The sequence below is a fragment of the Nelumbo nucifera genome, chromosome 2 (genome assembly GCF_055504915.1).
Source record: "Nelumbo nucifera cultivar China Antique chromosome 2, China Antique-T2T, whole genome shotgun sequence".
In the NCBI taxonomy this organism is placed as follows: Eukaryota; Viridiplantae; Streptophyta; class Magnoliopsida; order Proteales; family Nelumbonaceae; genus Nelumbo; species Nelumbo nucifera.
In genome coordinates this window covers 14,270,577-14,297,712 of record NC_142650.1, presented here as the reverse complement: position 1 = coordinate 14,297,712, position 27,136 = coordinate 14,270,577, and the positions used below count along the sequence as shown (strand labels likewise).

Below are 27,136 nucleotides of genomic sequence, written 5' to 3'. Positions count from 1 at the left end.
AGTTACCCACGTGTCCCCGTATGGCCTCGACGCCAAATCAGCACTCCACAACGAAAACGGTGGGCACAGACGCACCGTAAGAGAGAGAGTGCGTGTGTCTCGGATAATGTCGAATGATTCCCATCCCATGATGTACTTCTAGCTTCGTTTGTTGCCCCTTTTGTGCTTTTCGCTTAGTTTGGTTTTCACTGCGGGAGGGGGAGATATACAGTGAGCGGGCAGATTATTTGCGTTCTCCTTTTCCTTTTCTCTCTCTCTCTCTCTCTCTCAGCTTTTTGCCTTTCCTTTTCGATTCCAGATGGATGAAGATAGTCAGGATTCTTATGAGATTAACAGGTTTGTTTTCTGGATTTCTATTCTTTTGTTATGTTTAAAATCATGATTTGTTCATATTCAACCAATGTTTTACACTTCTTGTGCGCTTTGCCTGCTTAGAGTCATTTTTGGGTTGTATTGCGATTCATCTTTAGACTTCCTTTAATTCTGCACCTCCTCCTTCTTAGACGAGAAAACGTAAGTAGATTTAATGGCATAAAAGATGGTGACTTGAAATTGGTAATTGTTGTAAGTGCACTTACTGATCCACGTCCTCTGGAAACATGTTCTAGATTCAGTAACATAATTGATTTCTTTGGGTGTTTGAAGGAGGTTCGACTGTGATACCGGAAAAACTTGTAACCAATCATCCGGTATCACAAAATTGGTAGGCAATCAGGTGGTATTTAGCAAAATTCACCTGGGGGTGAGGGGTGGAGGTTGATTGGTCAAAACTCTTTTGGTATCATCATAGAATTCACCTACCCAATTTACTCTTCCAGTCTTTCTTTCTCTATCTATTTGCTAGATCCGTGATTTCATATATGCAAAATGCTATCAGACGCGAGAAAAAACAGAGGAAGAAACTCTGAATTAATTCATTAAGATAGATGGTAAATATATATATACAAAAATATTTGGTTTGGACAAGTGGACCAACTTGGCCAACTGTCAAGTGATTGAGGGCCAGCTGTCGGGTGGTTGTTAGAATGCAAGAGGTTTTCTGTTACGACTGTTATAACAGCAGTCGGTATATGCTAACACCCCCCCTTCAAGTTGGTGCATGAAGGACTTGAATGCCCAACTTGGGCACTAGATGATGGAACTTGTCAGATCCAAGAGCCTTTGTAAAGAGGCCAGCTGGTTGAGGGTTGCTAGGCAGATGGAAGGTCTTTATTTCACCACTTTGGGCATGTTCGCGTACAAAATGGCAGTCAATGTCGATGTGTTTAGTACGTTCGTGGAACACGGGATTAGCAGCTATGTGAAGTGCCACCTTGCTGTCACAATGTAATTGCATGACGGAGATGTTGATGGTTAAGTCATGAAGGACTCTTTTCAGCCATAAGAGTTCAGCAGTGGCGGTGGCCATGGCACGATATTCAACTTCAGCGGAGGACCGAGAAACAGTAGTCTGCTTTTTTGTCTTCCATGAGAGTGGTGAAGTGCCTAACAAAGTAAGATATCTGGTAGTAGATCTCTGGGTTAGTGGGCAACTAGCCCAATCAGAATCACAATATCCACATAGCATGGGTTCACTCGTAGCATTGAAAAAAAGGCCATTCATGAAAGTACCCTTCAGATATCGAACAACACGAAGGGCGGCATCAAGATGCTCTTGTCTTAGCGTTTGCATGTGCTGACTAAGGCAGTTAACAGCAAAACTAATATCAGGCCTTGTGACAGTTAGATAAACTAAACGGCCCACAAGGCGACGGTAACAGGTTGGATCTTCAAGAAGAGGTCTAGTGGAATCAATGAAGTGACGTTGCTGCTCCATGGGTATGGGAGAGGGTTTGCAATCTGTCAGCCCACATTCTTCAATGATATCTTTGAGATATTTGTGTTGAGTGAGAGAGAGACCTGAAGGGGAGCGAGTAACTTCCAACCCCAAGAAATATTGAAGTGAACCAAGGTCTTTGATGCAAAACTAATCATCGAGGTATTGCTTAATGAAAGAAATGCGAGATGGATCGTTGCCCGCAATGATGATATCATCAACATAAACCAAAATCGCAATGTAGGAATCACTTTGGCTTTGTGTGAAAAGAGAGTAGTCTGCATTGGATTGTTTAAAGCCAAGAGAGAGGATGGCTTGAGTGAATTTGGCAAACCACACTCTTGAAACCTGCTTGAGCCCATAGAGAGATTTTTGTAATTTGCAAACCTTGTGAGTCCCTTCTTTGGCAAACCCTTGAGGGATGGTCATATAAACTTCTTCATGGAGGTCACCATGCAAAAAGGCATTGTTAACATAAAGTTGGTGTAGTTCCCATTGTTTGATGGCAGCAACAGCCAATAGGCATCGTACAATCACTAGTTTTGCTACTGGAGCAAATGTGTCATGATAGTCAAGACCTTCAACTTGTGTATAGCCTTTGGCACAAGCCGGGCTTTAAATCGTTCAATGCTACCATCAACTTTGTACTTGATTTTATATATCCATTTTGATCCAATAGCATGCTTTCCTGGTGGTAGGTCAACAATGGTCCAAGTGTTGTTCTTTTCAAGGGTTTTAATTTCCTTGGCCATGGCTTCTCTCCATCTTGGGTCAGAAAAAGCTTGAGCAAAGGTAGTGGGTTCATGGGCGTTGATACTAATTACAGTGTTGAGCACGGCATTGGTGTTTGCATTTGAAATGGAAGGTGGGAGTTGTACAACATAATCATTGAAATGTGAAGGTAATCGAATTGTTCTTTGAGGCGTAGTGACTTGTTCATGAATGTGGTCAGGGCTGTTTGTGTTGGAATTGTGGTCAGGGATCGGTTCAGCAGTAGACTCAGTTACGGGCATGACGGTGGTGGTAATGGTGGGTTCATTAATTGGTATATTAGTGGGTTCTTGGGATGGTGCTGATACGGGTGGATAGGTGTTAGTTAATGAATCTGAGGGTTGTGGTAAAGGTATGACAGATGTGGAAGAGGTTATGGGAACATTAATGTCAATGTTCTGAAAAGGGAATGTGGATTCATAAAAACTACATCTCTAGAGGTGAAAATGCGATGAGAAGTAAGGTAAAAAATTCTGTAATCCTTTTGCCCGTGAGGATAACCCACAAAAATTCCTTTAGTGGCTCGACTAGCAAACTTGTCCCTTGGACATGGACGAACTTGGGCATAGCATAAGCACCCAAAAGTACGAAGATGCCCGTAGTCACAGGGTTTGTGATAGAGTACCTCAAATGGTGATTTGCTTGATAATCGCAGTGTTGGGAGCAAGTTTATGAGATAATTTGCTGTAAGGAGACATTTCCCCCAAAATGTTGTAGGGAGGGAAGTTTCAAATTGAAGAGCTTGAGCGACTTCAAGTAGGTGGCGATGTTTGCGTTCAGGAACACCATTCTGCGGGGGTGTATCTATGTAAGATCTCTGATGAATGATACCTTCAGTAGTATAATATTGTTGCATAGCCTTTGAAGTGAATTCAAAACCATTGTCTAAACGTATGCATTGTACACCACAGTTAAATTATCGCTTTACCATGGCACAAAAAGCAATAAGAAAAAACACAGCCTCTGATTTATTCCTTAAGAGATAAACCCAAGTGCATTTACTAAAATCATCAACGGCAGTGAGAAAAAAATGGGCCCCAGAGTGAGATGTAGTTCGGTAACCTCCCCAGATATCACAGTGCACAAGCTGGAAAGGAGCGGTGGTGCTGGATACCCGAACTGAAAATGGAATTCGTGTTTGTTTAGCACGATGACATGAATCACAACAGAAATCTCCCAGTGTGACGGGTATGTCGCTGATGAGTGAGATGCGTTGTTGTGAGGCATGGCCAAGACGTCTATGCCATGTCATGTTATCTACAGTGGAAGAAACAACTCATGTGCTAAAGATGATTGTGCAGGGGCTGTAAAATGGTAGAGGCCATCATAGAGCTTGCCCACTCCAATCACTTTCTTGGAGGCAAGGTCCTGAAGAACACAGAATGACGGAAAAAATATAGCCGCACAGTTGAGCTGATTGGTTAGTTTGCTTATAGAGAGAAGATTACATCTAAACTGTGGGAGATACAAAACATTATGTATAGTATGGGAACCAAGATTCACAAACCCCTTATGAGTGGCTAAGATAGAAGTTCCATTTGGTAGGCTAACAAGCCTCTTATGACTCAAACACTGGGATGTTGTAAACATAGACTCAGATGCAAGCATGTGGTCAGAGGCACCACTGTCAAGAATCCAACTGGGAGGAGGTAGAACCTTACCAGAGGTATTGGCCGAAGCAAATTCAGACCTGCCATTATTAAGAAGAGAAAAAGTTGATTGTATTGATTCATCGTGAGCCTTGGGATGGGAGAGCTAGCAGCAGTCTCTGAAGATTCAGTAGTTGCACATGATGTAGATCGAGGTTGATGTGGTGGACCCTTAGAATTAGACCGTCGGCTTGATCGATTCTTTTCCCAATTCTCTGGATATCCAATTAGCTCATAACAGCGGTCTTTGGTGTGACCATTCCGTTTACAATGATTACAGTGCGGTCGTTGCTTGGCTTGTCCATTTGAACCCGATCCTCGTCCACTTGGTCTAGTAGAGGCATTAAGTGTTGCTGCTTCTGGCTGACCAGGAGAGTTGCACAGAGATACGGTGAATAGATGCTTTTCATCTTGAGTGACAAGAGCATATGCACGACTCATACTAGGTAGTGGATCAGATCCAAGAATCGCATATCTAATTGAATTGAAGGAGTCATTGTTGGATTTTAATCTCATAAGAGATTAAATCCAATGGGTTTGATTGGTCAATTACATGAGAAATTGCACCTGCACACTTGATTGAAAAATTAGCTTTTCTCTTACAAAACTCAGTTTTGAACTTGTCCCACATTGGGAGATTATAAGCTTTTGTTTTCAGTATTTTAATAGGAGCTGATTTACACTCCTTAGAAATAGTAGAGGAGAGTATGGGGGTTTGATACCGCGCAACGCGCGCATGTGTGCGGCGCAATGAGGCGCTTTAGAGGCGCACTTTGGAGATTCTTCAACTTTGCTGGTTGCAGATTCTCACCCAAGGCTCTGTTGTATCCTGGGAACGGATTTGCTTGTAACCCAACAGCAAACTCAGTGAAACTGAGTGGGGGCAAATAACGTTCTAAAGACAGTGTCTTCAAATGCGCCTCAGAGCTTCTCCTCCAAAGTTACAATGACCCCATTTCCCAACAGTCATTGAGTCCCATGAGAAACTGATGTAGTTTCTCCTTGTCTCTTTCAGCAGCAAGTATCTTTGCTGCTCCACACGAGCATTCAGGTATGGTTACGAGTGTTCCTAACTCATCCCAAAGTGTCTTGAGTCTGGTGAAATAACCGGTGACTGTGAGATCTCCTTGCTGGAGAAGAGCCAGGTCCCCTTTCAGTTGATGTATATGAGGAGCGTTACTCTGCGAGAACCATTCTTCGAGCTCCTTCCAGATTTCAGCTGCGCATTCTATGAATGTTACGCTGTTGCATATGTCACGGGACAATGAATTGAGGATCCACGAGGTAACCATCGCATTGCATTTCGTCCAAGCTGATTCTTCCGGCGGTGCAGCATCAGGACATGGCAAAATCCATCAACAAAACAGAATTTGTTCTCTGCCTTTAAAGCTGTCTTCATCGCGCGTTGCCATGTTGAGAAGTTTTCTCCGACGATTGGAGATGAAACCAACACCGCTCCTGGATTGTCCGATGGGTGCAAGAAATACGGTGAGCTTCCATTGATTTCGAACGCCATTACCAATCTTGAAGAAACAAAAACCTAAGGATCTTGCGCCACTCTGATACCATGTAAAATGCTATCAGAGGCGAGAAAAAACAGAGGAAGAAACTCTGAATTAATTCATTAAGATAGATGGTAAATATATATATACAAAAATATTTGATTTGGACAAGTGGACCAACTTGGCCAACTGTCAAGTGATTGAGGGCCAGCTGTCGGGTGGTTGTTGGAATGCAAGAGGCTTTCTGTTACGACTGTTATAACAGCAGTCAGTATATGCTAACAATATATACATGAGAAATACCAGTAGAACCCGACTGGTTTTGCAAGTTCCCTAATCAACGTTTGAATTGATTGATTGATTGGGTTGTTCACCAAATTGGATAAAAATTTGGGTTGCAGAGAAGAGAAATGAATCAATTGGGAGTTGGGACTTGGGAGTGCTCAATCATGAATTTAGGATGTTAGGTCCATCTTTCCTTGTTTTGTTATCCTTTCTGGGGTTTGAGGATTACAACCACAGAAGAATCTTAACCCCGCAATGCTTTTAGTTTGTCTAAACACTTACGGTTGCAGGTCCCATGCCGGAGAAAATAGAGTGATATCAATCTCCATCATGTGGTAAGAAGCTTTTAGCTATGAACCATAGAAGAATCTGGAACATGTTCTAATTAAATTACCTTGGTAATGGTAATAATCTGAAGAGAGAGAGAGAGAGAGAGAGAGGACGTTGATTTAATTATACTAACAAAACCAGCAAACTAGGAGTTTGAGAAGAGGAAGATTATACAACAGGAGTGGAACCTTATGCAGAAGATCATAGAATCACCATGGTTCCATCTGAAGCAGCTCGAAACCCCTGGACGTGGTTGAATTCATTTGCTTATTTCCGCAGCCACCCATTACAAGTTTATCTGTTTATGTGAAATTCACATATCTGAGTTATTTGCGATGGACAAGTCAGAGACGACTTTCTGAATTCAGGTTGGTACAACGTTTAATGTCGTTTTGTTTCTGTTTCTTCTTTTTGAGTTTAACTTCTACAATCTTTTAGAGAAACTTCCTTCACTTATGGGTCTTAAGGATTCCAAGAATTTGAACAAAAACCAAATCATTCAATAACAGAAATTAATCAATACCGCTCTGGGCAATGAGCTTCTAATTCTATTATGATAACTAGAGTCCAGTTAATATCAAGTTTCAGCCCAATTTATTGTTAATTTGTCCTTGTTTTCTCCCAAGTAGGATCTTGATCTGTCAGATTAACTTGGGCTTTTCTTCTTTTGCTTATGTTTTGCAAATACATAATTTTTCTCATGGTTGATTTTCTTCCTTTGATCTATATGCTACATTCAGCTTTTATGTGAACAAGGTGATGCGTCAAACCAACGGTTTTGGTCTAACCAAGAAAAGGAAGTTACAAGAACACCTGAACTTGCCTCTATCAAAGCACAAGTTCGGGATTAGGAGCTCGAGTTCTGAACATGAATATCCATTTCCAGAAGAACCAGAATTCTCACAGATGCATTTACTGAAAGAAAAAACTGTTCGAGGGCTTGCCAAAAATGGATCAGAACAGGAATCTACAAAAGATAGCAATAGCTTTGTTGGAGAATCCGACCTTGATATTTCCCCTTACACTGATACTGAATTTGAAATACAGGCCTACACCTATGACCACCATTCCACTTCATCCGATAGTTGCAGCAGCAAATTTATCAAGAATGCTCTTCCCTTGGATGATAAAACTATCAAAGAAATAAGCTTTGGTAAAGATGAACCGATAGTCATGGGTAAACTTAATCTCCCAAACCTCGCGAATGGACAACAGTCCGAATCAGTATCTCAGAGCATTGACACAGAGTTCCCAGAATTTGGAAAATATGTCGATTACATTTCTCCAGCATTTGGGGACGAAGGCATTCAGCAATATTTGGATGAAGAAGAGGACGATGATATGCTGCTTTATTCCAATGGGGCCACGTCTAATTTGTTCGTACTCTCTTCAGGACGATGGAGCGTCAACCAAGGTAACTCGTAATAGGATATTAGAAACTTTATTCCTTGCTTGGTCTTAGGATGTATACAGTGATGAGCACTGTGTACCCGCTACTAGACTGACAGATTATGGGAGATCTCTAAACGTTCACCATTCACCAAGTTGGATGATAACTATCTGCTTGGTGGGGTGGAGCAATGTGGTAGGGCTCCAATACCATATCCTTCAAATCAAACTCTAGAACGGGAGACCCCCTCACTCCCTCTCCATCAACGAATTCACACTACGCCCCACAGCATATTTCAACCGTGTATTGGGAACATTTCCCACTGACAACTTCGGTAGATATTCCCAATGCACGCTGAGAAAGAAAAAACTATTTTATTTTGTTTTCAAGTAATCACATGTTTTCATTTCTACTGCTTTTTCTATAATTTGTCATAACTTTTTTCTTCACATTTTTTTTGGTGCAGAGGCTCGACTAGGTGCCAAGAAACCGACAATTGATCAAGAATTTGAGCAGTACTTTTCTATGTTAATGCTGTAGCAGCTTTTAAATAATGTCTGCAACTGAATGTACATGTTAAATGATCCCATGTTGACTATGGCTGTACCACTTTTACGGCTTATATAAAGAAACAAAGATGGGTGCATCTCACTAGAATATGTGAAACAACCCTATTTCGCTTTGCCTTTCCCCCTGCCTTGGGCTTTCTTGGCATCCAACTTGGCTTGCACACGGGCAGCAGCAGCAGCCTTTGCTTCTTCTCTCCTCTTCTTCTCTTCCTCTTTGATTGCTGCAGCCATCTCCCTCTGCTTCTTCAGTTCCCTGAACACATGCCCACGAAAGAACATTGGATTAGTTCCTAACATATGTGATAGAGATTCTTGAGGAAAATAAAAAGGAAATTAGGGCAGAAAAAGCTCACTCGAGCCTTGCCCTCTCATCTGAAACACTGCCAAGACTAGAACCCTTGCGTGGCCTGCATGCCACCAACTCAATCTCGAAAACAAGAGTTGCACTGTATGATAGCAATAAAAATATGAGGGCTTTGCCAGATACCTCAAGAACAATCACTACATTCTCCAAAACAATGACACAGTAGAGCATGTAGCAGTATGTATGTGCATGATTGTGAGCCACAACTTTTCAGTATCCTGGCCAACTAGCTTTCCTACCAAATTTGCAATAAGGATAAGCATACTACTATCAAGATAAAATTACATCCAAATACATATTCTGGTGTCTGCTTGTCAACAGAAATAAGACGAGGAAAAAAACAGACAAGTCTATGATTCAAGTTCATATTATTATTTTTGGATGGGAAACTATCCTGCACACAGCTGTATTTTTGCTGTGCCTGAATAACATAGCAAGCAAAACCACTAATCAGCCTAATCAGTCATGACCAGGAACCAAGGTTCCATACTCTTAATCATGTTGGCCTTAGATTTCAGTGCAATTGGCATCTTATACTGGCCGTGATTTCAGTCACTATATTGATGCAAGTGTTATCTTGGCTGGACCAATAATTAATATTCTGCAACTTCTTTTCTCAACCAGATGGTAAAGAAATTGAGAATAATCTTACATTTCTCTCTTATAGTGTGAATTTCCTATGTGGGACCCATTCGTTGCTATTTGCTAGGTTCTATAATCTCCCCCACCGACCAGCATGCTTGCAATATATATCACCACCTCATTGGTTCAACATCATTATATTGTCTGGAAAGCAACTGTTAATAGGTAGTGGATACTGCAGAAGTCCAGCAGAGGACAGTGTCTTACTTGGGGGGAATATCTGGTGCAGAACCTGCATTTCCATAAGCATAGTCCGGTTTGCAAGTGATTTTTGCAACCTCCCCAACCTGAACAAAATCAAAAGGAGAAAATATGCATGGTCAAATCAGACTTCAATAGGGTGAACCATGAACAATGATGAATTCAGAAAATTGAGTAAATTAAATGGGTAAAGAATCTTTTACTTTCATTGTTCTCAAGGCAATGTCCCACGCCTTGATTACAGTGCCCTTTCCAAGCTCAAAAGAGAATATAGTATTATCCTCATGAGTAGTGTCAAAAACTTCACCGGTTTCAGCAAGGACACCTTCATAATGAACTGTTTAACACAAGGTGTCATGATAAAAAAATAGATGGATTCTCAAACTTATTTATCTTAGAAGGAATGCCAGTAGGACTTAGTCCAGATAGGTCCCCCACATAATGTTTCAGATATCAGTGTAAGATACCCCTGTACCCCATGCAAAGAAGAGTTGAAAATTGTATACTAACATTGTTCTTATTCTTATCATGGTTAAGCAGTCAATTTGCAATTAAGGAGTAATACTGTGGAGGTTTACAAACATAAGGCAGTCTGTGGTAGCATGTAGTTCATATGATTAACAAAATAGATTAAAAAAATCAAGCACTCTGTAGCATTATTGTGGGCCATTGGCCATGAAGTCCCTTCTTCAGTGGCTGTTTCCCAGGGAAAGAAGTCAAAAACAATAGACTACCATACAGTGGAGCTAATGAACTGGATTCGGGGAGTCAATCATTGGCAGCCTTGATTCTCGTGGAGATTTATAAACATAATGTAGTCTGTGGCAGCCCAATGTAAAAGCTAGAATGTAGTTCATTTGATTTATAAAACAGATAAAAATCAAGCACACTCTGTAGCATTCTTGTGTACCATTGCCCATGAAGTCCGTTCTTCATGGGTGTTACCCAGGGAAAAACAAATAGACTATCATACAGTGGAGCTAATGAACTGGACTCAGATTGGCCAACCACAGCCTTCAATTTCCTTAGGCCCAAACCCGGTCCAGCCAATAATAAGTTAAAGTGTCTGGGTGATTACATTTGTACCACCCAACTTTACTCTAAGATGGGTAAGACTCTAGGCAAGATACATGTTTTGGCTTTCTACAAAGAATCAGGAAGGAATTCATCAAAAAAAGAATCAGGAAGGAAAGGATAACCCTAGCCACATAGTTCTCCCCACATTACACTAACATGCGCACCCAGCCCCCCATGTGTGCACCTTTCCACCTAAACTCAACCCAAAGTCTTTTTTCTCTTTTCCATCCGGATAAGACGCCCTAAACCCTAATCCCTCTTCTCCCTTCGTTCTGCTCCTCCTGAGTCCCTATAAACTCACCAGCATTCGAAGGTCATTTCACTAGTGGCATTCGAAGCTTGTTCCAACTTCCAAGTTCATTCATAGAGAGGGGTGGCTACGAGCCGAGCTTTTCACAAGCTATTTGAGCTCAGCTTGGTTTAAACCAAGTTTCGAGCCAAGGTTGAGCCCAATTTACAGGCTCATTTGCTAATTAAGCCATGCTTGAGCTTAATAAAGCTTGGATCGTGAGGCTCACGAGCCTAATTGAGCTTCTACGTACATACATAATATTAATACATATACATATACATATATATATGTATATATGTGCACACATATATATAATAAATATAAAAATGTTATATATATACAATATTTTTATTTTTATATATAATAATAACTAATTATTATAATTCTTATTTTTTTAAATATCAAATAAAAATAAATTTTTTATTTTTATAAAACATTTGGTTCACAATCGAGCTCGAGCCAAGCTCAAACTTACAAGCTTTTGACTCGAGCTCAAGTCTCTAGATTGAACCGAGCTCGAGCCTCATACTTTCTTGGCAAGCAGAGCTCAAATAGCTAGCTATCCAGTTGGGCTCGACTCAAATCCACCCCTTTTCATAGAAAACAACCACCTGAACTGAATTTGTTGGGTGAAAGAGAACATGTCAGATAGGATTTGAGGACAGTGATGTCAAGTAGGAGTGAGATCAGTGGCTTGTCAAGTGTAATCCAATTTCAAGTTAGAACAAAAATAGGTAAATATGTACCAAAAAATTAAAAGGTAAATCAGGTATCGAGTCGAGAATTGTCTCTGGGTTTAGTCTTTCCCTAACTGGCTAATTGTGAGAATGACTAAAAGTAAAGGAACATTGCCTTGCATGGTCACATGTGACCAATTACTGCTCATGATCTCTCAATTTTAAATGTCTCAAGTCTCATACTACACAAAACACTTTATTTACTTTATGGAACTGAGAGATACAGGTTTTAGCTGTTATTGATGCAGTATTGTTTTTCCCTAAGAACCCATTCAGATCGATCTTCCTTGAAACCAATTAAAAAAATACCAAAACAGTTCTGGTTTCGTTGTTCCTCTGGTGGAGACTGAATTTTTCCTAATTGAGCATTCCTTGAAGAGGTGTGTTGGGTTTTACTCTCACGAGAAATTCTTGGGAAAAGTAGTTAGATTGATCTTAATCCAATTTAAAGTTGGGCTAATTTAAATAATAAGGCCTTCGGCTAGCAGGTGACCCAATGATCTTACTGGTGTGGCATCAGGTGGGATCTGTAGGAAGTTTGGAGTAGCGGATTGTCTCCCAAGACCATGGTGTTGTCTTCGGAGATGAGATTGGTGTAGAAGAAGAGAGAAGACAAGCTTCCAGACGGGACTAATGACTTGCAAATGTGGTGGAGACACATAAAACTGGCATGAATTTTTTTCTATATTGACTAAGGAGATGAGTTTTGCACGCTTCCACAGACCTTCAAACACCGATAAGCGCAAGGAAGAACAGGTTGAAGCTCAAGGAAGAACAGGTTGAATGGAGAAAAGATGTTAGGGTTTAGGGCGACTTGTTCGAATGGAAAGGAGGAAAACTGGAAAAGATTTATGGGTTTTGAGTTTAATTTTGAAGGTTCGCACATGTGAGTCGGGTGTGCATGTTAGAGGACAGGTGGCATGTTAACATAATATGGGGAATGTTGTGAGGAGAACAACGTGGGTAGCAGATCCGGAGCCCCAAAGACCACTGTGAAGAAGCAAAAATCAACAATGTATACAAAAGACTCACAATCTAAACAAAAGACATGGTAACTAGCAAGGGAGGGTTGTACCCCATTATACCTCCAGTATGGCAAGCATCTCCCTAGGCCCTAGCCAAAAAGCAGTCAGTTGACCAATCTGTGGATCCATTGGAATGAAATGTTCCCTCTAGCTACCATGAATTTTGCATCCCTAATAAAGTGCTGCAGAAATGAAGGGCCCTCATATCCATCCCTCATCCAAGAAATCATAAAAGCTTAGAATTTTATAGAATATGGTTATATTAAATTATATTTATTTCAATAATAAATTCTACACTACAATGATTGCACTATAATCTAGTAATAGTAAATCATATTAGATGCAAACAATATTTCCATTTTAATTATTTTTTAAACTTTTGTACAATAGAAAATATGCCTAAGAACTATGATATAAGTTTTTATGAACCCAATGCACCTTATATTTTAAAATAGTGATATCATATAAGCTTGATTTCACAGTAGTACAACAAGACCAAATGCTTATATCTTTTTATTGAATTTGTATGCAACATTTTATTTTGAAAGGCACAATACATAGTAGGCTTAACAACCTTAGAGTGGACAGCCCCAAGGACCCTTATAATCCTTGTGGAATACAATATGTTCTGATGTTCTCTTAACAGTTCTCATGTTCATACACCTCAACGAAGTCAATTCTTTTTATTTGTTTATTTGGTGGTCAAGTGCAGCAACACAGAACTAGTGCCAACTCCTTTTTCATTTCTGTCAGAAAACAACTGTTCTTTTTCTTTTCTCTTTTTTTTTTTTCTCCTTTCATGCAAGATTACTGATGGTGCGCAAGTTAGTATTCTCTCAAATGCAAGATAAAACCAGATGGCGCAAAGTTCACATACCTTGTTCTTGGGGGGTAGAGAGCCTTTTATAACCACCTCGCGCACTCACTCCTAAGCTTCTGTAAGGTCGGGTATGATTACTTCCGTGCTTCTGCCAGTTCGGGTGTCATCACCTCTGTTGGGGCAGAACCGCCACTGCTCTTTTTGTCGGAGCCGTCTCTGTAACTAGAGATGGCGGTGGCAGGTGGCCGTTGAAGTGCGGCTGTCAAGCGTCAGATCCCAAGTCAGTCAGGTGCGCCGCGCGAGGCACGCGTCGTCAGGATTCTTTCGGGTTTCTCGAGCGCCAAAAAGATGGGAAACACGCCAATCTGCCTATAAATGCTGACAGACGTGACAGCGCACGCCTTACTTCAAAATTCAAAAAGCGCGCCACTGGGAGACGTGACAGCGCGCACTTTATTTCAAAATTCAAAAAGCGCGCCGCTGGGAGACGTGACAGCGGGCGTCTTTTCAAATTTAAAAACGCGCCGCTGCCGCCTTTAATGTGAGGAGACGTGCGCTTTCAGTTTCGAGGGACGTGTGGCCAGTCACGTCTCGGTCTCTAGAGACGTGCGGTCAGCGCGACTACGGACCGTTGGATTGGCTTTGATCTGAGCCGTTGATTCTTGGTTACTATGGGTATAAATAGTGGGGGACCCCAGTCGCTTTGTCACTTCTGCGTTTTGCTTCTTGAGCTCGCATCCAAGTTTCAGCTCGCGTCCAAGCCTTTAGTTCGCATTCAAGCTTTTAGCTCGTGTTCAAGTTCCCGTAGTTCGTTCAAGCCTTTTTCCGGGTGAGTACTTTCCTGGAATCCATCTTCTCCTCCCGATGTCTAGCTCGGATAGCTCAGACAGTTCTTCAAGGGGGTCAGACGCAGGTTCTACAAACTGAGTTGCATCCCCCGACGGTCCTAGCGAACCAGAGGTAGAGCTCGAGGAAGAGTTCGAACCCGTAGGCCGAGTCGCCTCGGGTAGTTTGGCGTCCACCTCTCGTCGAGGTCGAACGTTAGACAAGTTTGGGCCCTCGACCATGACGCCTGAGGGGCTTCAATCCCTTATTACCCAGTTCAACTTGCCTGGGGAGTACGCCTACTTCATACCTTCAGGCAGTTTCCCTTAGGAACACGGTCTTGATGAGATCGGGATATTTCGGGAGCAGCTCGCTGCGAGGTTGCGCTTGCCTTTCCACCCCCTCCTTGTCGAGGTCATGAACCACTTCGGCGTTACTGTCGGCCAGCTTCACCCGAACTCCATTCGTAACTTGGTGGGGACAATCTCCCTATTTTGCGAACAGGGCTTGCCTTTAGACTTGGAGATCTTCTCTTCCATTTTAATGCTTAAGAAGCAAGTGGGTCCCCTTCCCGAGCGTAGGCGGGCGTATTACCTGTCTCCTCGCCCGGGTTTTAAGCTTTTACACGAACTTCCCAACAAGGTCCCGGCGTGGAAGCGGGACTACTTCGGGGTGCGAAGTGTATTGGGGTGGCCGTTTCAAACCGGGTGGGGGATGGCCGCCCCTGACGCCGGTGTTACGCTTGATAAGGAGATGGCGAAGGGCCTCCGACAATGGGCACGGCTTGGGCTAAAATGCCATCATTATCTGTCGGTGGCCAAGCTTATTGAGGCCGGTATGAGTTCGGGTAGGTTCCTTACTCAGAGGTTTGTTTTTTGTTTTGCTCTGTTCTTTCGTTTTTTTTTTCTGATGCCGAGCTCATTTTGCAGGTGTGATGGACCTAGAGAGGACTCGTGGTGGGCACCTGTTTCACGGCATGAAGAGGAAGCGAGTCGCCAAACGAACTCGTGCCGAGCTGCCCCGAGACGCGGAGCCCGAGGTACCAGACTACCCGTCTGTGGATCTGCCCAGGGAGCCCGAGATGGCCCCTCCAGTTCATGAAGCAGCAGGAGCCCCTTATGCCGAGGCTACTTACACGGGGGCTCCCGCTTACTCCGAGTCCGCTTACACGCGAGCTGGGCCCTTAGGCTCGGGAGCCCAAGGTGAGTTCAGGAGCGTGTTGTCGCCGAACCACGCTCTTCAGAAGAGTAGGGAGGCCATCTATCCTGAGGAGGTCGTGGCATGGTCCGAGCTTCCTTTGAACCAGGTAGCTTGTCGTGCTGCTACTCATGCCATGGTGGTAAGTCAGATTTCTTGTCAGGCTCTTTGCTTTTATCCTTCTTGTTGTCATTCTTTTGATCATTTTGTTCTTCCCTTTTGGTAGGTGAAGTCTTCTATCCATGCCTTGGCGGCCCAAGTGGAAAGGAGCTCGAGGCAGGCGCGAGCTGCCGAAGAGGCTTTCCGTGCTGCCGAGGCGACTTCCCGAGCTGCTGAGGCGGCTGCTCGCGCTGCACAGGCCAGGCAGGCGAGGTCTCAGAGAGATGCCGAGGCCATGGGAGTTGTGGTGAAGCATATGGCGGACCTGAGGCTGGATTTGCAGCATCAGGTTGAATTCCTTCAAGAGGATATCAGGGAGAGGACACTGATCTTTTCTCAAGGCATTGAGGATGCCAAGAAGAAGGCCGTCGATGAATACATCGCCTTGCCGCGCTTTGATGACCTGATGGTGGACTCGTACAGAAAGGGCTTTAAACTAAGTCGGTGGATGATCCGGAATACGTATCCCGAGCTCGATATTAGTGCGATATCCACTTCGCGCATTACTCAGGAGACGACCGACGCCGCTGATGGTGAGCCGGATTCTAAGGGCGAGGCAGGACCTTCGGGTGTCATTGAAGTGCCTTCTGATGATGAAGAAGTACCTCCGGGCCTGTGAGCTCGACATGTCTTTTTTTTTTTTTTGGAAATGTACACTCCCTTATAATGGAATGACTTTCTTTTGGTTAAGTGTTGGTTGTTCTTTCTCCCGAACTGACCATATGCCCGATCTGTTTTTTGCCCGGGTTACTGCACTCACGCGGCCTATTTTGGTGTTAATACTTAGCCTCTGAGATGCCGATGCCCCTATTAGTTCGTTGTCAACACTTCGCCTGAGCCTTTGGTTGGCACTTTTTCCCTTTGCTTGCCTATGCTGAGGTTTCTTCGTTAGCTCGGTATCCTAGTCCTTAGGCTCTGGTAGCGACTTTGTCCACTTCGCTTGGTGGTCTATAGGTAGTATCGCCTTAAGTTGACGACGTTCCACGCTCGGGGTACTTGTTTTCCCTCTAAGGTTTCGAGCTCGTATGCCCCCCCGAGTGCTCTCTTTACTCTATAGGGCCCTTCCCAATTTGGTCCAAGTTTGCCCACGCCGGGTTCGGGTGCCATGATCTTACGGAGAACCAGGTCGCCGACGTGGAAGCTCCGCTTCTTTACTCTGACGTTGTAGTACCGAGCTACCTTTTGCTAGTAAGCTACGGTCCGGATGTACGCGAGGTCTCTTACCTCGTCCAGTAGGTCGAGGTTGGTATGTAACTCATCTCCGTTTGTTTGATCATCGTATGCTTCTAGTCGCAGTGTAGGTATTTCGACCTCCGCCAGGATTACCGCTTCGGTGCCGTAGGTGAGGTTAAAGGGGGTCTCTCCCGTGGCGGTTTTTTCCGTAGTTCGGTGAGCCCATAGAACACTTGGCAGCTTGTCCGCCCACAACCCTTTAGCTCGGTCTAGTCGTGCTTTCAGTCCACGGAGGATGGCTCTGTTCATTACTTCTGTCTGACCATTTGCCTGCGGGTGTGCGACCGATGTGAAGTTCTGACGAATCCCCATATCTTGGCACCATTCTTGGAACTTGATATCCTCGAACTGCTTGCCATTGCCGGAGATCAGTACCCGAGGTAGCCCGAAGCGACATACTATGTTCTTCCAAAAGAAGTTCTATATGTTTTGGGCTGTAACTGTTGCCAGAGGTTCAACTTCTATCCACTTTGTGAAGTAATCTACCGCCACCACTAGGAACTTCCTCCCACCTGTTGTTGGCGGGAATGGCCCCAGGAGGTCGATGCCCCATTGCGCAAAGGGCCATGGACTGGTGAGGTACTTGAGGTCGGCAGCAGGCTGATGGTGGATATTGGCATGCTTCTGACACTTGTCGCATTTTCTGACGAGCTCAACGGCCTCTGCCTTCATCGTTGGCCAGTAGTACCCTTGTCGAAGTGCCTTTTGAGCGAGGGCCCTGCCTTCCAAGTGTCCGCCGCACAGACCATGAGTGTCGCGGAGTACGAGCTCGGCTTCGGTAGGTCGCAAGCAATGCAGGTAGGGCAGCGTGTAGGACCGTCGGTACAGCCGTTTGTCTATTATGACGTATTTGGCTGCCTGGCGCTGCACCCTCTTGGCTGCATTGCGGTCCGCAGGGAGGGTTCCATCTAGCAAGAAGCTCGCGAGTGGGTCGATCCAGCTCGTCTCTGCTTCAAGGACGGGAGCGACCTCCTCTGCCCCACTGAGAATGCTAGGCCGAGGTAAGTCCTCTATGTACACGGTTCTCATGGTGTTGTGACTCGTGCTGGCTAACCGGGACAGGGCGTCGGCCTTAGTGTTCTCTGACCATGGTATTTGCCTGATGAAGTGTGACTGGAAGTTGAGTAGAGTCTCCTTTACTTTTGCCAAGTAGGCGATCATAGTCAGCTCGCATGCTTCATATTCGCCCGTAACCTGGTTGACTACAAGCTGGGAATCGCTGCAGATAACTATGTGTTTTGCCCTTACTTTTTGCGCTAGGTTCAGTCCGGCTATCAGTGCCTCATACTCCGCCTCGTTGTTGGATGCCGCGAACTCAAAGCGTAGTGCGTATTCCAATTTCGTGCCACCTGGGCCGCGTAGTACTATTCCAACCCCACTGCCCTGTTGGTTCGAGGAGCCATCTACATGAAGGATCCAGGGCTCCTCATCCCAGTTCGCGTTTGTCCTAACCAGAAGAGATGCCACACTGGCTGCTATTTCACGGGGTTCAGACTCTATTGGCTTGGGAGCTCCGTGCTCACCCGAACTGGGGATCTCGGGCTCAACCAGCCTGGGGACTTCGAAGCTGAACGTGCACTCGGCGATAAAATCTACTAAGGCTTGGGCCTTAATAGCAGTTCGTGGCTTATACTGGAGGTCGTACTCACTAAGTTCGGTAGCACACTTCGTCAGCCAACCGGAAATCTCGAGCTTGAGTAAGACTTGCCTCAGAGGTTTGTCAATCAAGACGATGACAGTGTGAGGCTGGAAATATGGGCGGAGTTTCCGGGCTGCTATTACCAGTGCGTATGCTAGCTTTTCTATCTGCGGGTACCTTGTCTCTACTCCCTGCAAAATTTTACTAACATAATAGATGGGTTGTTGGACCCGATCTACTTTTATTAGTACCGAACTGACCACCTCGTCGCTTGCCGAGAGGTACAGTTCCAAGACCTCGCCCTCCTCAGGCTGGGCTAAGATCGGCACACTAGCGAGGTAGTTTTTTAGCTCGTCGAACGCGAGCTGGCAGTCTCGGGTCCATTTGAACCCTTTGCCTTTGATCGCTTTAAAGAAAGGCAGGTAGCGGTCTGCCGATTTGGACATGAAGCGGCTCAGAGCGGCTATGCGGCCGTTTAGCCTTTGAACCTCTTTTACTTTTCTGGGTGGTCTCATATCTAGGATGGCCTTTATCTTGTCCGGGTTGGCCTCAATACCGCGCCGGTTGACAATGTACCCTAGGAACTTACCCGAAGTGACACCGAAGACACTTGTTTGGGTTCAGTTTCATGCTAAATTGACGCAGAATTTGGAAGACAGAATCTAAGTCTTGTATTAACTCTTGTGAAAACTGCGTCTTGACAACCATGTCGTCTACATAACATTCTATTTTCGTGCTAATTAAGGGCCGAAACAGCTTATTTACAAGTCTTTGGAAGGTTGCCCCAGCATTTTTCAATCCGAAGGGCATGACCTTGTAGCAGTACAGGCCGAACTCGGTTATGAAATTGGCTTTTTCCTCATCGGACTGGTCCATCCTGATTTGGTTGTAGCCCGAGTAGGTGTCCAAGAAGCTTAGCAACTCATGTCCCGAGGTCGCGTCCACTAGGCGGTCAATCCTGGGGAGGGGAAAGCAATCTTTCGGGCAAGCTCGGTTCAGGTCAGTGTAGTCGACGCACATGCGCCACTTGCCGTTTGCCTTTTTCACCAGCACTGGGTTGGCTACCCAGCTCGGGTAATGAACTTCCCTTATGAAGTCTGCTGCGAGGAGCTTTTCGACCTCCTCGTCGACCGCCCTCCAGCGCTCTGGGGCTAAGTTGCATTTCTTCTGTCTAATGGGTCTGACTACAGGGTCAGTATTAAGTTTGTGAGTTATAAGGTTGGGGTCAACACCGGGCATATCGGCCGTGGACCATGCAAAAATATCTAAATTTTGAAGTAAAAAACTCACCAGTTCGGTTCGTAGAGGTTCCTTGACGAAAGCACCAATCTGTAGCGCGAGAGCTGGGTCCGTAGCCGAAGTTGGGATTGCGACCGTTTCCTCTGTGGGCGAAGCTTGTTCCTCGCCTTGCTCTGTAGGCCACTCCAATTCAAGGTCGTCAGCCGCCTTGGTTTTTCCCTTCAGGGCGGCAACATAACACTTGCGGGACTCAAGCTGGTCGCCCCGCGCTACCCCCACACCAAAGTCTGTAGGGAACTTCATTGCCAAATAGTAGGTGGAGACCACTGCCCGCAGGATATGCGTAATTGGCCACCCTATTATGGCATTGTATGGGGAGGGGGTCGCGACCACCAGGAAATCGTGGTTGAGTCTGACCGCACAAGGCCATGTGTCGACTTCCACAGGTACTGTTATTTTCCCGAGGGGCCTGACTTCCTCTCCGCTGAAGCCCACCAGAGGAGTGTTCGCGGGCTTCAGCTCGCTCCTCTGCAACTGTAGCTGGTCAAATGCCGACTTGAAGAGGATGTCTGCCGAGCTGCCCGAATCCACAAGTACGCGCCTGACCTCGAAGTCGCTGATCCATAGTTTTATGACAAGTGCGTCATCGTGGGGGTAGTGGACCCCTCACGCATCGTCTTCTATGAAGATCGGTTCTTCCGTCTTCGGCCTCTTTGGAGGGTTCTGGTCTTCTCGGGCTGCTTCGCGAACTGACGTCCGGGCCGCTGCCTTAGTACAACCTGCTACCACCGAACCTCCCACTATCACATGGATGGTTCCCCGAACTAGCCTCTCTTCCGAAGGCTGTCGTTGCAACGGTTCGGCTGGCCTGCTGCTGGATTCGGGGGCATCCCTTTCGTGCTCCCCTTGCTGACCTGCCTTATTGTTATTATTATTATCATGTTGTACCAAATTTCACAAGTATCCGCGACGGATGAGTCCCTCTATCTCGTCCCGGAGATTATTACACTGTTCGGTACTATGACCGTGATCTCTATGGAAACTACAGTACAAGTTTTTATTTCTCTCGTTTAGGTTCCCCTTTAGGCGAGGTGGCCATTTTATGTATGGGGCGTTTTTGATCGTCATCAAGATCTCGGTCCGCCTCATGTTTAACGGTGTGTAGTCCGTCCGAACTACTAAGGGAGCTCGGAACGGCTGGCTCGGCTTCGGCTCCCGGGCCAGGTTTTTTCTTTTGTCGACTGGGTTGGAGGGCTCACCTTCCCTCTTTCTTTTCTCGATCCTGCTTTCGGTCCTTTGGTTGATCTCTTCCTCTGTTCTCATGAACTTATCCGCGAGCTCGAGGAATTCGGCTACGGTTGCGGGCTGGTTAGCTACCATGTGCCATTTGAACTCCTTGTGGGTTACTCCTCTCTAGGACACCGCGAGCTGCACCGCGGGGTCCAATCGCGGTATCTGCAAGCACGCGTCATTGAATCGCTTGATGTAGCCCCGGATGGACTCTCCTTCCCTCTGGACTACTCCAAAGATGCTTTCCTCGGTTCTGGGGCATCGTTTGCTAGTGACAAAGTGTGTGGTGAAGACCTGCACGAACTGGGTCCAGCTTCTTATCGACCCGGGGGCCAGGTTCCTGTACCAAGTGCGGGCCACCCCCCTGAAGGTGGTGGTGAAGGCCACGGACATGCACGATTCACTGGACCTAGCTAGGTGCATTTGGGACTGGAAAGCATCGACGTGGTCGTTGGGGTCGAAGGACCCGTCATACTTGTCCAAAGGCGGGAGCTTGAAGTCTCTGGGCATGGGGACTGCAAGGAGTTCTGATGCGAGGGGGGAAGGAACTGAGAGAATTAGGGCAGCTTTTACCTCGTCCAAGCTCGTCTCTTCTTTACCTCTGAGCTCGGGCAGGACACGGATGGCAGTTCGGCAACTTCACCGGCGCCTTCGTTGCTAAGTGGGCCTGGTGCTGGCGCTGCTGGCCTCTGTGTTGCCGAGCTCGATGGGCCCGGGTTGTTGGTAGTCTGCCGCTAGGACGCTGAATCGATTCTCTGTCAGCAGGAGCTCAGACTTGGAGTGCCGAGATACTGACTTGGCGGGCGAGGTGCCCGACCCGCCGGCGAATTGCGAGGCGGGGGTGATCTTTCTTTCCCCTCGGCCCAGGGATGAGACCTGGCTCTTGTGGGGGTTCTGAGGTTGGGAGGCCTCTCCTCGGTGACGGCGTCCACCCTGAGGGGAGGGCTTAACCGGCTTTGGAGCAGGGTGCCGAGGTGGAAGCAATGGTTGGTTCAGAGGCAGTTGGGGGAACTGCTGCTGATAGTGATACTGAGAGATGTGGTGCAGTACTTGGTGCTGCTGGAGCTGATGTTGCTGGAATTGTTGCATTTGGGTTTGCATTGCCCGCATGCATTGCATCAGGTCGTCCAACTGGTTCTGGTTGGTTGCCAAGGGGACAGCAGTTGGTTCAGTAAAGGTTGTTTCGACAAGGAGAGGAAAGGGGACGTTCATGGCAGGAAAGTTTACGAGCGCCACTGCTTGTGGCGCATTCAGGTTGGGGATCCCATCCACCGGAAGGGGGATGGCGAACTGTCCGATGCACACCACGAGGATTTGAAGTTGTTCCCCGGTGGTGTTCATCTCCGTGCCATGTCCGGCATTGCTGGAAGAAGCCATGAGTGTTGGGGTTTTTGGAAAAAAGAAATTATGAGGGTTTTAGAGGGAGGCTTTTAGAAGTGTTTCCCATAGACGACGGCAATTGATGGTGCGCAATCCGGCCGGTCCTAGCTGTCAACGACCTTGCCTCTGACTGGAGCAACAGGGGGGCCTGAAACGGAGAAGAAAGTGGAGTCTCCGGGGAGGAACCCGGAGAGATTGCTCCGAAGTTCAAGTTAGTATTCTCTCAAAGGCAAGATAAAACCAGATGGCGCAAAGTTCACATACCTTGTTCTTGGGGGGTAGAGAGCCTTTTATAACCAACCTCGTGCACTCACTCCTAAGCTTCTGTCAGGTCGGGTATGATTACTTCTGTGCTTCTGCCAGTTCGGGTGTCATCACCTTTGCTGGGGCAGAACCGCCACTGCTCTTTTTGTCGGAGCCATCTCTGTAACTAGAGATGGCGGTGGCAGGTGGCGGTGGCAGGTGGCCATTGAAGTGCGGCTATCAAGCGTCAGATCCCAAGTCAGTCAGGTGCGCCGCCCCTGGATACAGACTCCTTCGGTGTCAGGTACAGTGTGGTTTGTCTAGTTCGGCGTCCTGGAGGCGAAGTGCTGGAGTGGTGTGCGAGGTGAAGTCTTGAGTTCGGATAGAGGTGTGGCCCGAACTGCCATGGGGCAGGCCAGTTCAGGTTGTTGCCCTTTGTGTTCGTAAGGCTTGGGGCCTAAGGGAGAGCTCAGGCTCCTTATGGGGAGTGCGGGCTCTTTACAGGGAGTTCGGACCGTTGGTTCCTCCTTTCGGAGCTCGTGCCTTGGCGAGCTGTTGTGCCGAGCTTTTGCCTTTGCCATGTGTTGAGTGGTTACGAGGTCGGGCCAAATCTTCCTTCATCAATTACCATGATATATGCCCATGTCATTTAATTCATCTAACATGATGCCATGTGGTAAAGTCAGAAAGTTTAAGCAAGAGAGTTGGACCATGTTGACAAGCTAAAAGATTGTTCCTTCTATTTCCCAACACCATGGCACTTACATTGGAAGGTGTTTACTAATGGCCATTGCCTAAAGAAAAACATACCAATAGGGAAGAATACTCCCAATAAAGCATATAGTGATAATTCAAAGATCAAATGATCATGAAAGGATTTAGTCAACAAAATCAACTACCAGATACATGCTCCCAAAAGAGTGGTTCTTATTTGGAACAAACAAAGCAAAAACAACAGCTTTGGCACAATTGGATGTGAAGATTGACATTTCTTCATGTCAATCTCCAAAAAGGATGTAGAAATGCATATTTTAACATTTTCCCCCGCCTATTTTTTCTTTTTATTTTGGTGAGTCAACTGAAGATTTATAATCTGCCATAGACCATAATTTGCTAAATAAAGAGAACCAGGTTACATGGATAAGAGTCAAAGGACAAACAGGAAGAGGATTGTTTAACAGACACGAAAGGATTCTTTAACAGTGACTTCTCACACAAGAAGAGGGGACAGAACCATGGAGACGCACCAGAGAAGCAGTTTTGTGGGTGGTATGGGAAGAGAGGAATGCCCGAATTTTCAAAGATAAAATCCAGACAAAGATGCTCTTATTGAGAGCATTTCTGTTCAGGCAACTAATTGGGTAAAAACTCTAGATGCTTTCCACCCTTTCTCTATTGGTAGCACTATTAGAAACCGGCAGATGGTAGCTTCTTCATCCTTAGCAACGCTAACTAGTAATCCAGGAAATTCTGATAGTTGCTGATTGGGTAATCCAGGAAATTCTGAAGTTGGTGGTGTGTAAAGACCACAATGGTCAAATTGTGGCCTTATTCTCAGGTCCCATTGACTATGGAGATTCTGCTATGGCAGAATTAATGGTTGTACTACATGGTCTAAGATTCAGAAAATCTCTAAACTACAATACAGTGGTGGAGGGAGACTCCAAAAAATAGTAGAGTGGATCAAGCAAAATATTGCAGGTCTGTGGCCTATACATAAAATAAGGAAGGTGAAAAGAATAGTACCTGGCACTCTATATTGTTCACCATTCTTTAGTTCATGATAAAAAAATGGGAACATTACTGATCAAAGAAAAATAAGTTATACAATATCCAGACCAATTAAACTTCATTTTTCTTGGGGGCTTACAAACTTCATAAAATCTATTCAAGAAGATTCACTTTCTTCCATAGAATATATCGCTGGTCACATCCATGAGGATTGTAACTGTATAACCTATCCATTATATTATGATGTTTGAGAAAACAAGTGAACCACAACATTGAATTGAGTTAAGACCCATCCACAAGCTAGGACCCATCAAATGCAATGTGTAAAGCAAATATACATTTAACTTTTGTTTTCTCTATCACCTCATGAAAAATTTTCAACACCAAACTAAACATGGTATTAATGCTGAAAGATTCTTATTCTTTTTTATCAATTACTGAAATTTTCTATTAAATTAAAATGATCAAAAAAGCAGGATCCTACTAAGAGGAAACATCAAGACCTTGAACCTCAATATATGGATCACCCAACCCAACATGAACATTCAATACAATGTAAAACCAAAGTGTCCCAATACACCTAAACCAGGAGTGGAGAAAAATATGAACACACCATCAACAAGTGGAAGGTTCTCTGTTGGGGCAACTGCATCAGCTTTGGCTCTCCTTACAATTGTCTTGATTACACCTCCATCACCAGTTAAATCAACCAGATCACCCATAATTGTGAAAGTCACAATAACCTTGGATGGAGACTAAAACAGACACAAATTAATTACCAATAGAAGATAAATTGGAAAAAGAAAACTCAGTAACAATGTAGTTTCTACAGATACCTCTACCTAATTAGAATGGAAAATGAAAAAAGTAAAAATGAGCAAGGGGGAAATGTAAAGAAATGCACTTGTTTTTCCATTACCAACTCATGCACCGAATATCATTACCGTCCAATGAACTTTCTACCTTTAACTTCTTACTCCACCATTCTTGACTTTAAACATGACCATCCTGACAGTCCTTGGATCCACCTCTTTCATTTATATCCTAAATGCATTTATGTTTTCACTTTTCTTTGTTCTTTGTTGTATTCTCTCTTGTATTTCATAAAGGCTATTCCAATCGTTGTTACTGATCAAAGAAAATGCATTTGCTCCCAGCGTCTGTTGTGCCTAATTTAATCTGAAAGCAAATATTGTATTTCCCTCTCATAGAATATTACTCCTGTAATAATGTGAAATATCATGCGGCTCCACATGCACCAAGTCAAATTTCAAGAAAAGGTTCGAAAACTGGGAATAAAAATATACTTGTACTTCTTAATATTGATATCTTGTAAAATTGAATCATAAGGAAGCCAAGCAAGAAAAGTTCTATGAATGACTACAACTTTCACAAATATGTGGGTGATCTGGAATGAAAGGGAGCCACATTTTTCAAGTTGATACCAGCCAAGGTATGTGGCACTTGGGAGAGCAGACTAGCATGCCATGATCATCTCTTTGGTGTTTATTCGCAAGGAATTCTAGAAGTCAAACTTATAAGATCAATGCTTCACTAGAGCCAATATCATCACTTGCTAAAACATTTTTAATTGGCACTTTCTCAATCTTATTTTAATTTCCATACATGATCGTAAATTCAATTAGCTCATCTTACTATCCAAATAATAACTAGTCATTATCTCTATACATTTTGAACATAATTGGTGGATAAACTGTAAATTCAATTGGGTAATTTACTTGGGCTGTGGTTCATGGAAAGGTATTGATCAAGATACATTTTCTGCAGTGCCTGGGGCTGGGATGATAAGAGGAACTACTTTGTTCTTCTAGTGCCATTCTGAACTTGAATTCATAAGAAAACATATCAATCCCTGCAATCAAGAATTTGATTGGGGGTTTATATGTAGTGGTTCAGACTCGAAACTTCAGATGTGGAGGAAAAGTTCTTAGAAGGCTCATGTTATCTGTGGAAACATTGATATCAACACCAAACACTAAGCAGCCCCATTTTGATTGTAATGTCATCAATGGCGAGAAACAAAATTGTTCAGCAGATTTTGTAACTTCCTATTGCCCTTGTATGGATTAATTTGCTTTCTGCTCTAATAAGCTTAGAACTCTTATGCCTGAGGAAGCAACTGACGGTAAGTATTTAAGCTATAACTTGTATTTTATAATTTCAAGTACTAGCAAAGACAAATTCATTCGCACTTTATTGTACTTCTGCACAACATGCAACCAAAGCTACAGGAAAACATAAGGTAATCAATTACAATTTAAAAATATCTCATACGGTTATACCTCGCAATCATTTAAGCACAATTACGAAAAGTTAAAATCTACCCATCAAACGACAAGATAAAACTCAGTGCTCCATACTTGCTAAACAATCAAGTGTCAGGACAAGCAAAATCTCTCGAATCACTAGGTTCATTCGATCTTAAAAAAGCAAATAAGCAAAGAAGAGACTATAAACCCTAAAACAGAGTTCAAATTGTAGTACAAAATAATCAAATTCGTCGCACTAGGGTTTACGGTGATGCATTTGATATATACCTACTTGTGGTATCAGCGGAGCGACGATGATCCAAATCGACCAACAAAAGCGGGGGAATATAAGAACAAGAAGGTTATGGGAACCCCAAAGGAAGATTCGCCTTGTCGGATTGTTACGTAAGCGAAATATCGGAAGAAGCTGCAGTGATCAGTAACGGCCATAGCACTCCAG

At 44.5% G+C, this 27,136-nt stretch overlaps 2 protein-coding genes across 7 annotated transcripts; one reads left to right on the top strand and one right to left on the bottom strand.

Moving 5' to 3' along the window:
• The first annotated feature begins 136 nt into the window (after window positions 1-136).
• On the top strand, window positions 137-8,400 carry LOC104597154 (uncharacterized). Of its 2 annotated transcripts, XM_088898302.1 has the most exons (4): window positions 140-336; window positions 6,503-6,721; window positions 7,094-7,767; window positions 8,210-8,400. In XM_088898302.1, the coding sequence occupies exons 3-4, from the start codon at window positions 7,113-7,115 to the stop codon at window positions 8,281-8,283; spliced, it is 729 nt and encodes a 242-aa protein (XP_088754428.1). In that variant the 5' UTR covers window positions 140-336; window positions 6,503-6,721; window positions 7,094-7,112; the 3' UTR covers window positions 8,284-8,400. The 2 variants fall into 2 exon arrangements, with proteins under 2 accessions (XP_010256878.1, XP_088754428.1); XM_010258576.3 differs by lacking the exon at window positions 6,503-6,721 and having other exon boundaries at window positions 137-336.
• LOC104597153 (FKBP-like peptidyl-prolyl cis-trans isomerase family protein) lies at window positions 8,240-27,136 on the bottom strand. 5 transcript variants are annotated; one of them, XM_010258574.3, is made up of 6 exons: window positions 26,965-27,134; window positions 25,020-25,161; window positions 9,723-9,856; window positions 9,526-9,605; window positions 8,666-8,758; window positions 8,240-8,565 (listed from the first exon to the last, which is right to left on the bottom strand). In XM_010258574.3, the coding sequence occupies exons 2-6, from the start codon at window positions 25,126-25,128 to the stop codon at window positions 8,415-8,417; spliced, it is 567 nt and encodes a 188-aa protein (XP_010256876.1). In that variant the 5' UTR covers window positions 25,129-25,161; window positions 26,965-27,134; the 3' UTR covers window positions 8,240-8,414. The 5 variants fall into 5 exon arrangements, 4 of the variants coding, with proteins under 4 accessions (XP_010256876.1, XP_010256877.1, XP_088754427.1 ...); XM_010258575.2 differs by having other exon boundaries at window positions 26,969-27,134; XM_088898301.1 differs by lacking the exon at window positions 26,965-27,134 and adding an exon at window positions 25,370-25,585.

Coding starts and splice junctions, on each gene's coding strand:
- LOC104597154 (XM_010258576.3), top strand. CDS start 299: ATGGATGAAGATAGTCAGGATTCTTATGAGATTAACAG. Junction 337..7,093: donor GATTCTTATGAGATTAACAG/GTTTGTTTTCTG, acceptor TGCTACATTCAG/CTTTTATGTGAACAAGGTGA. Junction 7,768..8,209: donor ACGATGGAGCGTCAACCAAG/GTAACTCGTAAT, acceptor TTTTTGGTGCAG/AGGCTCGACTAGGTGCCAAG.
- LOC104597153 (XM_010258574.3), bottom strand. CDS start 25,128: ATGGGTGATCTGGTTGATTTAACTGGTGATGGAGGTGTAATCAAGACA. Junction 9,857..25,019: donor GAACCTTCCACTTGTTGATG/GTGTGTTCATAT, acceptor TGTGTTAAACAG/TTCATTATGAAGGTGTCCTT. Junction 9,606..9,722: donor TTGCCTTGAGAACAATGAAA/GTAAAAGATTCT, acceptor GATTTTGTTCAG/GTTGGGGAGGTTGCAAAAAT.